Source organism: Periplaneta americana, chromosome 8, assembly GCF_040183065.1.
Source record: "Periplaneta americana isolate PAMFEO1 chromosome 8, P.americana_PAMFEO1_priV1, whole genome shotgun sequence".
NCBI classification, from domain to species: Eukaryota; Metazoa; Arthropoda; class Insecta; order Blattodea; family Blattidae; genus Periplaneta; species Periplaneta americana.
The window spans coordinates 156,682-174,972 of record NC_091124.1 but is presented as its reverse complement, the minus strand read 5'-3'; the positions used below and the strand labels follow the sequence as shown (position 1 = coordinate 174,972).

At 37.9% G+C, this 18,291-nt stretch overlaps 1 protein-coding gene across 4 annotated transcripts in view; it reads left to right on the top strand.

Annotated features, from left to right (window-relative positions):
• LOC138704391 (uncharacterized) overlaps nucleotides 1-18,291 on the top strand; it is a 73,133-nt gene that overhangs the window by 8,095 nt on the left and 46,747 nt on the right. For all 4 annotated transcript variants that reach the window (XM_069832219.1, XM_069832223.1, XM_069832221.1 and 1 more), the window contains exons 3-10: nucleotides 2,600-2,680; nucleotides 5,344-5,472; nucleotides 6,942-7,061; nucleotides 9,372-9,673; nucleotides 11,476-11,674; nucleotides 11,799-11,980; nucleotides 13,882-14,023; nucleotides 17,449-17,547. In XM_069832219.1, coding sequence (XP_069688320.1) covers nucleotides 2,600-2,680; nucleotides 5,344-5,472; nucleotides 6,942-7,061; nucleotides 9,372-9,673; nucleotides 11,476-11,674; nucleotides 11,799-11,980; nucleotides 13,882-14,023; nucleotides 17,449-17,547 — 1,254 coding nt within the window. The remainder of the gene's footprint in view (nucleotides 1-2,599; nucleotides 2,681-5,343; nucleotides 5,473-6,941; nucleotides 7,062-9,371; nucleotides 9,674-11,475; nucleotides 11,675-11,798; nucleotides 11,981-13,881; nucleotides 14,024-17,448; nucleotides 17,548-18,291) is intronic.

Here is an 18,291-nt window from a genome sequence, read left to right as displayed (position 1 = left end):
ATAATAATAATAATAATAATAATTAACAGGTTTGTATACAATGTAAGTAGGCCTACATCTTTCTGTGTCCAAAGTTTATTCCACTTCTATTAAATTTTCTTCCTCCATTCTGTTCCGTCTTCCCAATCAATTTCTTCTAAGCCTTTTTCTCTCATCCACCTTCTAACATCATCCAGTCCGCCGCTGTGGAGTAACAATTAGCACGCCTGACCGTGAAACGAGCGGGCCCGGTTTCAAATCCTGGTTGGGACTAGTTACCTGATTGAGGCTTTTGTGAGGTTTTCCCTCAACCCAATGAGAGCAAATCCTGTGTAACTTTCGACGTTGGACCCTGGACTCATTTCATCGGCATTATCATCTTCATCTCATTTAGAAGCTAGATAACTATCGCAGTTGAAAAAGCGTCGTAAAATAAGCAATTAAAAAGTTATCCATGCAAATTACAGTACAGTAATTATCCTTCAACTAAAGACATTTTGCTCTTCCACAAATCTCTAACCTCAGCAACTTTTTCAGTAAACTTTCTTCTGAAAATATGCTACAATATGCTGGTCTATTAAAGGGTCGTTCGAAAAGCGCGCCGGTTTTGAATCACTTGGTATTTTTTTGTTTGTCGGTTGTCGACATTGTTTTATTTCATTTCGATATCCATAAACATTCCGATTGTTGCTTCAGTCTGGATTTCTCGCATTTCGTCATTGTGTGTCCAGCCATGGAACAACGTGTGGTTCGTGACAGTGACTGTTAGTCCAAGGAAATCGGTTCTTCGCCGTTCCCAAGAATTAGGCATAGGATGTTCTTCAGTACGGCGAATTCTCCGATATGATCTCCATTACCACCATGGTGCCACCAGTCACTCTGCCCGCGAAACAATTAAAGACATTATTACAAAAACAGCCCTAGTCATTTTAATGAAATTGAATTATGGACACATTGGCTACTATTTCAAATGTTTATAGACTCCAAAAATGACACATATCAGGTGCAATAGCCACAAGGATAAACAGCTGACATGTGTTGTTCTATTTATTTTTATTGTTTTCCTGAAAAACAACAATTTTGATAATGGTTGTTTTTGTAATAATTTCTTCAATTGAGTTGCTCCATGAGCGCTTCCCGGATCATCTCATCTCGCGTAATGGTGACCACCAATTGTCACCAAGGTCATGTGATTTAACGCCGTGTGATTTTTTTCTATGGGGTAATCTTAAATCATTGGTGTATGTAATACAAGTGGAGATTTGTCAGGCATCATAGCGAATTTCACGGACAGAGTTGTTGCATGGCAGCGCAGTAGAGGGGGTCATATGCCCGACATCATGTTCCATACCTGATATGGGAAGGTGAGTTGAACATGTTTATGTCCTAGTTTAAAGTATTTTGTAAAAAAGTGAAGTTCATAATTTGATCATCAAAACCGGCGCGCTTTTTGAACGACTCTTTAAATGCAGGAACGCCTAAAATATGCAAAAATATGCACGATTAACTATACATATTCGTTATCACAGATATACAAAACCTGTATAATTTTTTTTTTGCATGACTTTTAATTGAGGAGTAGAAATATGCATTTGGATACTTTCAATTAAGTTTAAAATAAGTAAATATGTATTTATACGATTAGGTTTTAAGCAATGCTATCAAAACCCGTGATAATGAGAATGCTTGAACTTTAAATTGCATTCAATTAAAATTATTGATAAAAGGTATCTCGCACATTTTCTGCTGCTCTCGACGTACGATTGTTTGTCTTCGAGGGCTGGAAGTTATGATTTCTTTGCGTCACATTATCTTCCGAGACATTGGTAGAAGTATCCTCTTCCTTGACATTTGAGTTATAGCGTTGTGGAAAATGATTTTACAATATGGAATGCATTTCCTGCACTAGTTTCAATAGATTCCATTTTATAGTCATTCTTCCAAGTGAAATATGAGGCCGTTATGAACTCGTTTTCTACTGTAGGGTCTCATTAGATACGTTCTTAAAGGATATGCTTAGTTTCCTATGAATAAAAATGGAGTCTTTTTTCGAAGTTAGGTTTGTAGGCATACCTGCACATCTCATAGTGAAGGTAAAGCGCCATTTTTGATGTTGTGATAAATAGCTGAGTTATGAAATATTTATGCATCATTGTCTTTTCCATATGCGTCTGCGTCAATAATTAAAAATCGATATTTTGAATTAAAACTACCTGATTGACATTACGTTAACAGTTATACCAAAGATTGTATTTCTCCGATCTGTGCGATACGTTGCAGTGTCCAGCAAACCATTTCAGATGAAACACAGTAATTCCACTGTAAATACTTATACAGATATATTATATAGGCCTATAGGTATATTCAATAAAGAAATAAAGGAAAGTTAACCATCATTAATAGAATACATAAATTACATTAAATTTATTTCACTCCGTCATATTTACAATCCTACAAATTTCTTAAAATCTAGACAGCACAATAACAGCCAACAGAGAGCATAATCCTTTCACACAATTACAAGGATCCTATGAATCCCTATATATTTTTTTTAGTAATATAGTTAATCAGAATGCTAGATCGTTGAGCTTGCGTGAAAGTAATTTTGTTTAAATTTCAGAAATATATGACGTCACTACAATATATCGCCAAGAAGGAGGTCCCAGAGAAGAGAGCTACTTTGGAGCAGTGCATCGTTCAAGTAAGTAAATGAGACAACCATGTCCAGTGAGTGTTAGAATGTAGTTTCTCGTTTCATCCTGTTACGTAAAGAAAGATTATGAAAAATGAATGGAAACGATTTGGAGCGAACCGCCAATTTATGTTACTTTTCAAATAAAGGGTAACTGTAAACTTTCAATAAATTATAACCTATTCATGTGCATTATTGTACATTGAATTGGCTCGTAGATAATGAACACGGACGAAATCCGACCAATAGTTTAGTAGAAATCGCTGTATATGCACAGATAGACTGATGGATAATCGAAAAATTTCAGAGTCGCACATGTTTCATCAACATATTGATAACTTTTTGAAGCATTACAATACTCTATGTTTGTTATAGAGGTTTAATTTTTTTAAAGAAGTTATTTATTACTGCAGAAATCGACACCGAAATTACCGGAATGACGTTATTATTATTATTATTATTATTATTATTATTATTATTATTATTATTATTATTATTATTATTATTATTAGATGAGACTCATTAATTGAAAAGCCAGACTCCGGAAATAATAAATACTACAACAATAAATAGTGTACATTTTAACAACACTGGTCAGAGTTGCCAACTTGGCAAGTTAGGCCTAGTATCTATAGAGACAGAGTTAAATTTTGAAAATCTGGTGATTCTGGTCGATAACGCTACAACAACCAAGAACGAGAAGTTCTAAGATACTAATGACTCTTACAACATAATTTTTTTACACATTACATCTTCTACTTAATTTTGCTATCGGTGTTTTTATTAGGCCTACTTTCACTTTGTAATTAGGTCAAATAGGCGTATCTGTCTTGTACAATGTAAGTTTTCATGAATATTAAACTATTGCCTTCACGTATTCTGTTCTGTTTTTTTATTATTGCACATTATTGGTTTTATTACTGTACAAATTTTGTTTCGTATGACTACACACTAAACAAACCCCTGTGTTTGTATTTTCTTACATTGAATTTGAAGAAACAAATTTTGTAGTAGGTGCCTTAAAAGATTTGACCGTCATTTATTTTCATGACAAAGTTTGAATCAATGTTACTGGGTGCAGTTCTGTATCGGGAATCATTATTCTATTATTTCCGCATTACATTATGAGTTCACTTCAGTAAATAAATGGCGTTATTGTGTGCTTCCTTCAGAAAACCGGTTGACAGTGAGTTAGATGTACGTCGAATAGCATGAAGAACGACTGTTCGTCCTTTCATTTGATTAAAATTAGTTATGAGTGCACTGTACACCACATGTAGCGTGGAATACAGTGGTGTTCATTATGATCTGAGGTTTAAAATTACAAGACTGACCTATCTGACATAAGACGTCCCTTTGAACCCAAGTTCCAATAAACAATGTTATCTATGTCCAGCTTTTCCTTGCATGTGAACAGCTGAATATAGATATGTTTATCATAGTTGAGGTCAGGTTTTCATGCGTCTTGTAGGCCTATAATATGTCACTGTTAATAATAATAATAATAATAATAATAATAATAATAATAATCCTGTTCTTCTTGCATCCATTATTATTAGACCTATGGCCGAATGCATCAATCTTTGTCAAAAACGTAACGACCAGGGGTCACGGGAACACGGTAAAAAGAAGACGATCGCGGTGCACCAGTAATGATCTTTGGTTACAGAAACTCGTTCTTCTCACTGCCCTCTCCACCCAGGTGAACTCTGAGCTGGCATGTCATTTCTACAAAGGAAAGCATCCATAGAAGAGCAAAGATAAAAACAGAACGTGTCCAATTGTTACGCGCTTCGATTTTGTTATACGTCTCGTTTATTTATAACGCTGCAGAAAGATGAAATGAATATGAAGAACAATAAGATAGACTAAACTGGAATTTTTCAGATCATGAAATAAGGATTTTAGAGATGGTTGGCTATTACACAAATTAATATTCTTGAAAACAACGGGACGAACGCGATGGGTATTCTCTTAAAGAAATATAAAATACGTAGTTGAAGTTAGTCACAGAATTTAATAGCATATCAGGTCAGTTATATTTTATTATTTAAAAATTCACATAATTATTCTGCATCATTTTATCACATCAAATATATTACTACTACTTCTACTGCTAATATAGTTTTACTGTTCATAGGTGAGAATGAATTATTTTGATTAAGACTTAGTGGAAAAATTCAATATTTCATTCATTTTATTCAAGATGCAAGCTTTCATCGAATTTCTTATCCCCGTGTTCTCCAAAAGGATCCCCTCTCTCCACAATAACGCCAATTTGACGTTGGCTCTGTTCAAATAATCCAGATACATTATTTCGTCTTTTATTATATCAAGAACCTCGAATCGCGCTACCATTTTGTTGGAACCTGAGCCTGATAAATTCCACATAATCACTCCATGACGAGTTAAGTGTTACCACGTTTAACTTTTATTGTGATTGATGCACTGGATACCGAGGTTGAACAGGGTGAAATGCGAACTTAACCGCGGTAAAATTTTGATCAAGAATGGTGCAATCGGCCACTAGTGTTGTAAAGACGCCATACTCTACCACAGAATACAAAATGGCAGTGTAGAATACGAGTTTTCCTAGCGATATTCGTAGAAACAATGCAACCTTAGATACATCAAGGCTTTGCTAGTTGCATAAACAAGAGGCAATGTTATAGGCACCGCGATGTACAAGGACTACGAGATAGACAACGCCCACTCCAAGAGAGGGTCCGTGGAGGTTCATGCCCGCACCAATGCTGTCGGGCTGCCGTTTCTGCTGCACACCCAGAACATCACCATAGCAAGTAAGCAAGCTGCTCTCGTGAACTGAATGTTTGTCTGCAGCTGTTTGGGGCCATTTGGGGCAAGTAGCTTCATTATTCAAATAGCTTTCAGACTGCACTTCATTTGCAATATGCAGTTAATTTTCACTGCGTAGCTTCTTTATTGCCGTGAATTAGTTCCAAAAAAGAAATAGTTGATAAAGCCATAATTTTATTTGTGATAACGACCATTTCGGTGATATTCCAATGCTCCAATGAAGTGTAAGAATCGGTTGACTTTTAACCAATCAAAGCCAAGTATCAACTGTAATCTTGTCGCACCTGATGTTCAAATGTTAAATATTTTCATTGTTTCATTAACATTATAGTGGGATATGATTTTGCGCGTTGGCCGTGCTAGCAAATGTTTATATCCAAATTTGTAATATAATGTTTCTGTTTGTTGTAAATTATTTATTAATATATTCGCAAAATAGTCTTATTCAAATATCACGAGTTCTCATCTTGTCGACAATTCACTAAATGAAAGTTCCTAGTTCAAAATAAAATGTTATAACCTCAAATATTTGTTTAATTTTGCTGTTTCACTAATCATAGTATTCTATTAGGCCTACTATTGCCAAATGTTTACAAATGAATTTTATGACTGCCTCCGTGGTCTGTTGGTCAGCATGCTGGCTTCCAGATCAGGAGGGTTCGATTCCCGGGCTCGGCGCTCGGTGAATTTTTCTTGAAGAAGAAAAATTCCCTGGGTGTCTTAGAGTCTGGAAATTTGTATGAATGTGAGTGTGATTGTGAGTGTGCCGGGTTAATATTAATTAACCAATCATCACAAATATAAAATACATCAGGACTGTCGCTGGGCAGTAACCTGAACACACGTTTCAGCGTCACATTGTTGACAAGTAACTCCATCTGTTAGCACAACCATAAAGCATCTGATAGATGCTACAGAGTTACCAACAACGAAAAAAAAAATGAATTTTATATTGCAGGAGACCAAAGCCATGCCGTTCAATGAGATATATTAAGTTAGCAACTGAAATATCTTATTTAAGAGTAATATGATTATTACCTTCCTTTTATTATTTATGTTCTATAATTCGCGAAATAGTTTTATTCAAATATTACGCGAGTTCTAGTCATTTTGGACAATTCACTCACGCTACACTGGCGGTCGCGAATTATCGACAAGATGAGATCCTTGTGGTATTGCTTATGATAATAAACATCAGCAGATCCCGACTAAATATGTTGAACAGTATCAAATGTTCAATGTTGGTATTCCTTTTGTTTATTTATCGAAGTTCCCGTGAAACAATACAAATTTAGTGGAATATAAAAAATTTAGGTACGTACTCAGATTTTCATTGAAAGTCAGTGTAATATAAAGAAAACCTTAATTGTCCAGCACAGCATTTCATCGTTTCTACATTGTGCAAAACATGAATATTGATCAGTGAGATGTTAATATATAACTGATGTTGCAGGCCCTGCTGTTGGAGTGCCGTTCCCAGAATGCACGTCATACAACAATGACTGCGAGAAGTGGATGAAGATAAATTGGAACAGCATGAAGATTCCAATTTCCAAACCTCCACCGTTGCTGGGTAAGTGCCAGCAAGTGTTGATAAAACGCGGGAACGTGGAGAGTAAAGAAGTTAATTGAGGAAATTGAAGATAAATTTGTAACTGATTTGAAATATTCCAACGAGAAACGGCGACTATGGTACCATATCGTAAAGGGGAAACTAAGGCCAGGAGGAACGACTCTAGAATGCAGGTAATTAAGTAAAACCCGTGCCGCAATATTGCGAGAAATCATGGCCAACTGTACAGAGAAGTTAGTGAAATAATTATGCTAGATTAGAATATTAAGGTAGCTGATGAAGGTCACCTTGTGGAAATTAATGAATCGAAGTTCGAGAAAAGAAAGTACCACGATGAGAAAGACGTTGAAGGCCAATGATGGGTTTTTGATGGAGTTTTTTTTTTTGTCCACTAAAAATACTCGTGTTTCATTCGCAGACTTTTTTTTTGCGGAAGGGAAATTACAATTATTTGGTCCAGGGAAAAATATTCGCCTTTCATTCACTGTTATATTTTTTTTGTGCAAGAGAAAGTATATTTATTTGGTCCAGGGAAAATACTCGTCTTTATTCGCTAATCAGACACATTACTTACTTCAACTTGATATTTTGCAACAGCGTCTACCAACCTAGCTATCATTAAACCATTTTCTTATTACTGAAACAAATTAACGATCAAATCACACGTCTCTCCTTTTTTCTTCCTCTACTGAACGGCGCTTGTTTTCCTCGGGCTTGACACAGATCTTTCACTAATGCCAAAACAGTTCGCTTATCCGTATTATAGGGTGCTATTCATAGACATTTCGCTAGCCCGCGCTACGAGCGTGCTAAACTAGCCCCGGCTATCGACTGGTTACTTGTACAGGATTCATATCGTATCATATCGCTAACACTGGTTTAAGAATACGAAAAACGTTAGTTCGCTGATCATCCACCGGAAGCCCACGCTAAAAGTGTCTATGAATACGGCCCTAGAGTCTAGCCGGCTAAAGAATCCAGTGATGTGAGGCAGTGTACCAGCGATGCCGTATGTCATTTTAAAGTGTGTCGATTTTAACCCCGTTAGCATAATGAGTGCTGCGAACTGGACAGCATTTGTATTGTGGCGGCAGGCCGGAATATTCTGGCCGCGCGCGCGTCCAGCGGGAAGGAAGGCGCGGGGAAGCGGAACTCGGGCTTCGGTGGGCGCTGTGGCGCGGCGCGGAGCGAGGGGAAGGAAATCTACGGACGACGCGGAGCGGAGAGAGCAGGGAAACATCTGGAAACAGATTGTTGTGGAGGTCCAGAAGATTCGCGACGCAGAACATTCTAGACGTTCGTGATAAATAACACCGTGAGTTGCCGAAAAGTCAGTCAGTAGCGAGATAGTCTCCAGTCAGCCTTCAAGTCTTGGACAGCAGCGAGGTGGACCTGAGTTCGAGTGAGTGTTCGAGCGAGCAAGGAAGCCAGCCTTCGAGACCGGGGTTCGACGTGAGGAAGACGCGACTGAGAACGGAGTTCGACGTGCCGTAGGCCGTAGCCGGAAGACTGCGGTTTGATGTGCAGTGAACTTGAGTGAGTCTGTAACTGTGGCAGTATCCAGGTGAGTGCGACGTATCCGGAGGCTTGGGTTCGATGTGTAGTGAACTGTATCTGGAAGGCTTGGGTTCGACGTACAGTGAACTGGAGTGAGCGAGCTAGAAGAACTAACCAAGGCGAACGAACTGTGAACTGAGAACTGACAGTTTTGTTCTGCACACAGTGCTTTGTGAACATTAGTTGAATTAGGAGAACATTGTAGTTGTTCTAAATAATACATGTTGTGGAGTGCAACAACGACTACTATGTTGCTGTGTTGAGTGGAATACACATTGTTGACGGGTGTAGGGTGATTGTTAGAAATAAAAGTCACATTGTTGTATAAAAGTTACAGTATTTATTTTTACAAACTTCAGGGCAACGGAAACCTCGTGGACTACAGCTGCTAATCACATGACAGATAATGATTTATCTCATTACTAGCCGGAAATACCAAATTGCCGAGATCAGCTAGCACAGGGAGTAATTCTATCCATCTGGTAAACTTTAGAGAACTGTCTGAACTTGTTTGAGCTATACCCGAAGATTTCTGACAGTTTTGTTCTGCACACAGTGCTTTATGAACATTAGTTGAATTAGGAGTACATTGTTGTTCTGCTCAATAATACACATGTATTGTCATTCTCTCTCCGCGTCCCTAATAGGCTTAGTTGTACCCATAACAATTAGTGAACTTGTCATAGTGCAGATAGATTTTCGTCCATCTCGTCGCTTCTGCAGGCCATGTTTGAGGGCTTGTTCGTTCCACAGGGTCCTACATCGAAGAGAGGATCTGGACCAGTGGCAAAAATATCAGCAGCGCCAAGAAGTTCAACAGTGGTGGCGTGAGCGTGTCCTTCAATCCGAAGGAGAACGACGGAACAGTGAAGGTGTTCCTGCTGGACAAAGATCAGAGCTACCAGCGCAGCAGCTTGTACTACATCCAGATCCCCAACCGCAGCTACTTCGCGCCGTCCGCCCACATTCTCAAGTGCACGTTCGGAATTATGGAGAAGGAGTGGTACATCCCAGGCATCGACAGTTACCGCAAGTGCAAGACCATGCAGACAGCCGTGAGTATTGCCTGTGGTGGATAAATAATATTCGGTGGGAATTTGTGTGTGGACTCTCAGAAACCGACCAAGGACTTCTTATAGAAACTTCAGAAATGCTCAGGGAACCGTTTGTAGGCTCCATGAAGGCGTGAACTCTCCTTCAGGAACTAATTGAGATTCCTGTTATAGAATTTGAAAATCTTTTTCAGAATTCTCTCGCGATCTCTTACAGAATCTGGCCCATTCTATCGGAACCAAACTTGATAAACATTTTGCAGAACCTCTCAAAATGCTGACCCTCCTATAAAAATCAATCGCACATCTTTACAGGAAGTTGAGAAACATTTCAAAACTTTTCGCAAGCCTCCTGACGATCCGAGCCTTCCCACAGAAACCAAAAATGTATCCTCTTACAGAAATTTGTAAATCATTTTAGCAAACCTTTCTTAGCCTTCTGAAATTCCGAACCAACTGGGGTATTTCTTATAGGAATTTGGAAAATCTTTTAGAAAATTTTTCTTTATCCCTTGGGTCCATCTACAAGAATAAATTAGGGTCCCCTTTAGAAATTTTGAAAATATTTGGAACCCTTTCTCGGTCCCTTAACAGTACTAGTCCTTTAGCGGAGACTAATAGGGGCTTCGTTTGGAAACATTTTAGAAAACATTTCTCGGCTCCCTGAAATTCCGGCCCCTTCCACAATAACCAATTGAAATACCCTTATAGAAATTTTAGAAACTTTTAGAACATTTTTCTTTGTCCCACTAAAGATTCGTGCCCTTCCACATTAATAAATTGGGATAGGTTCCCTTATAGAAATTTTGGGAACCTTTTAGAACATTTTTCTTTGTCCCTCTGAAGATCCGGGCTCTTCCACAGGAACAAAACCGGGGCCCCTTTTAAATTTTTGGAAATATTTCGCAAACCTTTCTCCGTCCCTTAAAAATACGGGTCATGCGGCTGGAACTAATAGCGGTTCCCTTATATAAATTTTGAAGACATGTCTGGAAATATTTCTCAGCCTTCTTTTCCCCTTGTAGAGGTCTGAGCATGTGAGCAGAAGCCAATTGGAGCTTATTATAACAAACTGCGTGCCTTCTGAAGACTTGAGCACTTCCGCAGGAACTAAGAGGGTTCCCTTACAGAAGCTTAGAAAAGATTTTCTTCTGGTCATATACATCAACCTTAGAGGCGTTAAATAATAATAATAATAATAATAATAATAATAATAATAATAATAATAATAATCATCATCATCATCATCATCATCTTTGTCGTTAAAGTTTGAGGTCATAGAAGGAATGGATAGACTATGTGATATTGTTTGTTCACTAATATTTTTAGGCGTATTCCTGTATTTTTCATTCATCATCGCATTGTTATTGTTCTCACCACCGCCACTGCCACCGCCACCATAATCATAGGATATTAAAAGGTAAAGGTAAAGGTATCCCCGTAACATGCCATGAAGGCACTTGGGGGGCATGGACGTAGAGCCCCATGCTTTCCATGACCTCGGCACTAGAATGAGGTGGTGTGGTCGGCACCACGCTCTGACCGCCTTTTTACCCCCGGGAAAGACCCGGTACTCAATTTTATAGGAGGCTGAGTGAACCTCGGGGCCGTTCTGAAAGTTTGGCAACGAGAAAAAATCCTGTCACCACCTGGGATCGAACCCCGGACCTTCCAGTCCGTAGCCAGTTGCTCTACCAACTGAGCTACCCAGGATATTTCCATATTTAATTCTTTGGAGTAAAACGAGAACTAATTAATGTCGTTTCTGTCTTGATTTTTCAAAACGAAATACGTTTATCATACAGTTGAATGACTTCACACACTGGGAGAAAGGGAACAAATACACGCTGAAGATATCATTCGAGGAGGGCACGTTGAAAGTTACTATCAAGTACAGCGGCAAGACGCGCCTCTTGTTCCACTGGAAGGACAGCAGCCCGATCCCCGTGGCGTACTACACCATCACGACCCTCAACATGGTCGGCGTTTTCGATCTGCCCGGTGGTAAGCAACTCGCCATTACTCAATGTTGCATCGTTACAGATCTTTTAGTTACATTTTCTCCGGCTGAATAATGTACTTTCTGTTCATTAAAACTGAGTGTCAGCTTGGTGCATTATATTTGCAGAAAGCAACCTACTGGCACTCACTGAAGAGGACGGCTCGCTCATCACACCTGAGTTCACACCGGCCAGTCACAGGCTGTGCGTGTCACTCATTTACTACGCCAGCCCCGAGGATGGCAACAGCTTGCAGCTGAGCGCCAGGCTCCCAGAGGGCAGGGAGTACGACTTCGGAACCATAGAAACGGTGAATGTTTGGAATAGTGTGTAACAATTGAGATGAACATTGATTTGGAATTGTTGGAGACACAGAGTACGATTTCGGATCCATAGTAACAGTGAAGGTTTGAAATAGTCCATAATAATAGAGGCGAACATTGATTTGGAATTGTTGGAGACACAGAGTACGATTTCGGATCCATAGTAACAGTGAAGGTTTCAAATAGTCCATAATAATAGAGGCGAACATTGATTTGGAATTGTTGGAAAGACAGAGTACGACTTCAGATCCATAGGTCTATTAACAGTAGGTTAAATGTTTAGAATAGTTCGTAATAATTGAGGTAAGCATTAATTTGTAATTTCGGAATATATATGATAAGACTTTCTTGTGTTAAATTCTAACGTACCTTGTTTACATGTTTCGACCTATTTATGGGTCATCCTCAGAACTGGTCGTTGTTGGTCTTGGCGCCTCTTCTTCTGTTTCGTGTGAGGGTGCGTTCGTGTGGTATAGTGTAGAGTCAAAGAGTATGTGTGTTTTGAAATTGAGTTGTGTGTTGAGAATTTCATTGGGGTGTGTTTTCGTGTGTCTGTATATTTCATATTGTTCCAGTGTGTTTAGTTTCTGGCTTTTTGGTTGGATGTGTAGTATTTCCATGTCTGTGTTGGTGTCTCTGTGGGTATGGTTAGCATTTGTGATGTGTTGTGCATATGTGGAGGTGTTTTGTAATTTTATTATGGCTGTGTGCTCTTTGTGACGTATTTGAAATGATCTGCCTGTCTGTCCTATGTAGGTGTTACATTTGAGTTTGTATACACCTGTGTGGTTGTATTTGTTTGTTTGTGTTGTTTGTGTGTTGAGATGTTTTTGTAGAGTGTTATTTGTTCTGTATGCGATGTTGTAATTTAATTTCTTGAATGAGGTTGCAATTTTGTGTGTGTTTCTGTTTTCGTATGTTAGTGTGATGTACTGTGCTCCAACCACGAGAAAGTCTCTGCCGGATGAGACGAAGGGGGATAATGCTGTGAATGAATGTTGATGTCATAAGGTCACACACGTGGGTACTCTTATCTCTATTGGCTAGCTCTCACATTATAAACCATAACATTGATACAGACATATTGATACTACCCTAGTTACAACATTAGATCACAGTTAATCTCCTGGTCTTTTAATCCCTTCATACAGGAAATAACAAATGCAGGAGAGCGCATGGTTTTTAAACTGACGTTATAACGGTAATATTATCTATCTACTTCGTTCCAATAGATGAGGCAATAGTAAGCACATTCCTTTCACGGTTGATCTCTTGGTTTGAGAACAGTATTTTTTGTGTTCTTGTGTTTGTGTTGTATTCTTCTGTTTTTTGTGATTATGTTTTGTCTTACGTATTATGTTGTCTATTATGTTAGGGTTGTATCCGTTTTCTTGTGCTATGTATTTGATTGTGTTTAGCTCTTCGTTGTAATCCTGTTGGTTCATTGGTATGTTGAGTAGTCTGTGTACCATTGTTCGGAATGCAGCTTGTTTGTGTTGTGTGTGCCGCTGATATGTAGTACATAAATATTAAACAATGGTAAAGGAGAAATAATTTCCAATTGAGAGCATGTAATTTAAGAAAGTGACGTCTAAGTTTAGACTTCAATAACTCTCTTCAGTGTAATTGTGCTTTAGGCACTGAGCCACTCAATTTAAAAACCAGAGATCTTGTAATTAAAAAAAGTGGATGAGGACGATCGTATATAGTTTCAAGTAGGCTACATTGAAATGGTATGACTGTGGCTGAAGGAACTGAACTTAGAAAATATATGCGCAATTGCGAAAAGTTTTTAATGTTTTGTGGTTTTCCTTTAAAACTGTTTCAGATCTTTCTCTCTGCTCATACCTCTTTCGAGTAATAGATTTTTTTTCATCGTTCGTTTCAGGCAGATGAGTGGAAGATTCTTACATTGAGAACAGAGGTTCCAAGAAATGAAACTCTTCACCAGATGAAGATCGTACTGCGAGGAAAGAAGACCAAAGATTCTCATATTTTAATCCAGAGGATTGCTGGGTGCAATGCTGATAGTACGTACTTTGCTTTGTTATTATTATTATTATTATTATTATTATTATTATTATTATTATTATTATTATTATTATTATTATTATTATTATTAGGCTAGTTTGAGAGAAAAACACACTACTAAAATTACTGTTCTTCAGTTTTCATTCTTCATACAGGGTGATTCAGTAAAAGCGTAAACAATAAATAGGCGATGCTCTACAGAATATTTTGAGATAGTGAAGTTGGAGTTTGCGAAATCAGATTAAGAGGATATGAGCTTAAACATATCTATCGGTATTGCTTACTGTTTTCCCTATTATCTACTTACTTACAAATGGCTTTTAAGGAACCCGCAGGTTCATTGCCGCCCTCACATAAGCCCGCCATTGGTCTCTATCCTGTGCAAGATTAATCCAGTCTCTATCATCACATCCCAGCTCCCTCAAATCCATTTTAATATTATCCTCCCATCTACGTCTCGGCCTCCTCAAAGGTCTTTTTCCCTCCGTCCTCCAAACTAACACTCTATATGCATTTCTGGATTCGCCCATATGTGATATGTGCCCTGCCCATCTCAAACATGATGAATACAATGCGTGCAGTTCTGCATTGTGTAACTTTCTCCATTCTCCTGTAACTTCATCCCTTTTAGCCCCAAATATTATCCTAAGAACCTTATGCTTAAACACCCTTAATCTCTGTTCCTCTCTCAAAGTGGGAGTCCAAGTTTCACAGCCATACAGAACAGCCGGTAATATAACTGTTTTATAAATTCTAACTTTACAATTTTTTGACAGCAGACTAGGTGACAATTCCATATTATCTACATCTATTTATATTTATTTACACTTATTATTGACATTTAAAAATTATTTTCATGTCATTTACAAATCAGAGTTAACAATGTACTGCATATACTGTGATTAGCTTTTTGAATGATATGAAAGGATCCGTCATTGACTCATATCATGTTTTGTAATGTGACAATGTAAATACAATAGACAGAACCACCTGGTGGACGGTAGGCAGACAAAACATGATGGACTGCCTACATGTAAATAAGTTGTTTTTACTAATGGCGGATACTTGAATGTTCGTCATTCACCCATATGACGCCAGTTGTGTAGACCAGTTTACCGACAGAGACGTTGTCCAGGGTGCGCCAGAGCAGGCTAGTCTACACTACACCCTCAATGAGATGAAGTGATATTTTTGGAAAGCGAAAGGGCAACCAGAGCTCTTAGAGAAAACCCCTGTGTTACCTGGGCCACGGACTTGTCCAACACAAGTTATAAATTGGGGGTATGCCGGTGTTCGAACTCGGGCCCACAGGATTATAAGTCCAGCACTCTGGCCACTGGACTGCCTTGGCGGTTGTAAATGATAAATGTAAACATTGAATATAAATAGTAAATATAATTGAAGGGATGAGAATGAGTTAGTCCAAAACCACACTTTTAACAAAAATAGTTTTTTTTTTGCGAATTCATTGTTTATACATATGGGGAAGCTGCTAGTAAAATGTTACGAAATTTACTCAACAAATGACGTAAGTATATGCTGAAGGAATTATGATACCGCACCTAATAGTATTGGACTCAAAAACTTTAACATGCTCTCGTGTAAAATGTTGTCTTTGTGGCTTAGGACTGTATCATTCTCTCCCCTTCAAATAATAAATATAATTAAATGTAAATAATAAATGTTTGTGGCCTTTATTTCGAGCATCCGTTGTGAGGTACAAAATGGTAACGTACATTGTTAACTCAGATTTGTAAATTATATGAAAATAAATGCATGTAAATAATTCTAAATAAATGTAAACAACAAGTGTAAATAATAATAATAATCATCATCATCATCAACATCAATGGCACGACAGCCCTTCATGGGCCCTGGCCTTCTTCAGAAGTTTTTGCCATTCCTCCCTATCCAATGCCAAACTTCTCCAATTTCTAACACCCCAAGTCTTGATGTCATCCATCACACAGTCTTCCCATCTCAGTCTCGGTCTCCCAACCTTCCTTCTTTCCATCGGAATAAATTTAAAAACTCTCTTCGCAACTCTATCACCTTGCATTCTCACAACATGCCCGGCCCAATCCAATCTTCTTATTTTTATGAATTTAACAATGTCCGGCTCATTATATAATCTGTACAGTTCGAAATTATATCTTCTTCTCCATGTTCTAACTGGTCCAAAGATTTGCCTAAGAATCTCTCTTTCAAATGTACATAATAATGTCGCATCTGACTTCGACAATGGCCAAGTCTCAGATGCGTAAGATAGTACAGACCTTATAAGAATTTTATATATCATAATTTTTGTATTCCTAAATATAATTTGGGATTTCATATGTCTTCTAAGACTATATAAGCATCTATTGGCAGATAATATTCCTTTTTTTTTATTTCAGAACTAACATTATGTTTGTTGTTAATTTCAGAGCCAAGATAGATAAAACTTTGGACAGTTTCAAATTTAAAAGAGCCTATTTCCAGGTAAGGGGGTGCATTTATATTAGCTCTCGTGACTGGCATATACTTTGTTTTTTCTTCATTAATTTGTAAATGCATCCTTCTTGCTGCCTCTTCCAGCTTAATAAAGGCTCTTTCATTGCTGCCTCTTCTCCTTATGATATCTAAGTCGTCAGCGTAAGCCAGCGCCTGAATCGACTTATACTAAATAGTTCCCCCAGTATTAATATGTGAATCCCTCATGACTTTCTGCGGTGCTATATTAAAAAGGAGACAAGCTAGTGAATCTCCTTGTCGGACGCCACACCTAGTAGAAACAGGGTTAGACATCATGTTTTGAATTTTAACCATGCACTTGGTATTTGTTATCGTAGCTTTCACTAGAGAGATCAGTTTTTTAGGGATCCTCAATTCCTCCATTGCAGCATAGAGTCTTTCTCTATTTATGGTGTCATAGGCTGCTCGAAAATCAACAAAAAGATGATGGATCTCGATTCCAAACTCGTTGCACTTTTCAAGTAACTGCCATATTGTAAAAATTTGATCGTAAGTGGATCTACCCCGACGGAATCCACACTGATAATCATCAATAGCGTCCTCTACAAATGGGACAAGTCTATCAAATAACATATTGGAAAAGATTTTATATGCAGTACGCAACAGGCTAATTCCTCTATAATTTGAACATACCATAGTATCCCCTTTCTTATGTATGGAGTGTAAATAGTAAACACAGATAATATGGAAACAGTAAGTGATAGCTATAGAATGTTGAATCTCTTATCTCCTTAATCTGACTTCGCAGACCCCAAATTTCCTATCTCAAAATATTCAGTAGACCACTACTTCCTGTTAATTTGTTGCACGCTTTACTGAATCACCCTGTAGTTAGTGTTGCTGTGGATGTATGAAAATAATATTAGGTGAGTTTCTGTAAGCGATGGTAATCCATGCACATTACTTGCAGATCCTGAAGACGTTTTAGTGCTTCCAGATGACTATCCTGTGAAAGAAAGAAAATCTGGCTATGATGTGGCAGTTCGACAGCTGAAAGCTCAAACTTCAGGTATGCAGTTTAATCAAAGCTTCCGTAACATTTCAATGTGAAACGTTTCTGTGCTTGGCATTCCAGGAATCTGGTAACACTTTGTGACGTCATTTATTACAGTAGACACTGGTTACCGGTAACTGAAATTATTATGTACCGGTATTTAAAAGAAAGTAGCTTCGAATCCAGCAAGCTGTGATGAAACATAAAAGGGGAAACAAATGAATGTGACATAATGGATTCATTAATATTTCTACACAAATGGAATTTATTGATTAATGAATACGGAGAGTATCAAGACAGAAATAGTACATGTAACAGTGTAATTCCAAAGCACTTATCTGTGGTATTAATTTCCAAATGAATCCAATTCTCTGTAACAACATATTTATTATTCATTACAATTTCAAACGACTCATTGGCGTCATACTGATGTGTGAATCATTTCGACTATCAATTGCATTGTTGTCTGCAGACTAGGCCGCATGGAATGAGGAAGCGATTATGAAGTAGTTAACGAGAAGGCTCCGCCTTGTTAAATTTAAATGCGGAGAGCATGAAGACAGAAGTGAAAAGAAATATCAAACTTTTATTTCAAATCCAAAACATCCTTAGAATCCCAACAATTGTCATAATAACAATCAATGAACAGTATAAACGCAATTATAGGGAATCCATGAATCACCTGACACTTCTTTCATGACACTGTGTTCCATATTTGTGTAAAATTGCATGTGATAACATACAATCTTGGGGGCTCCG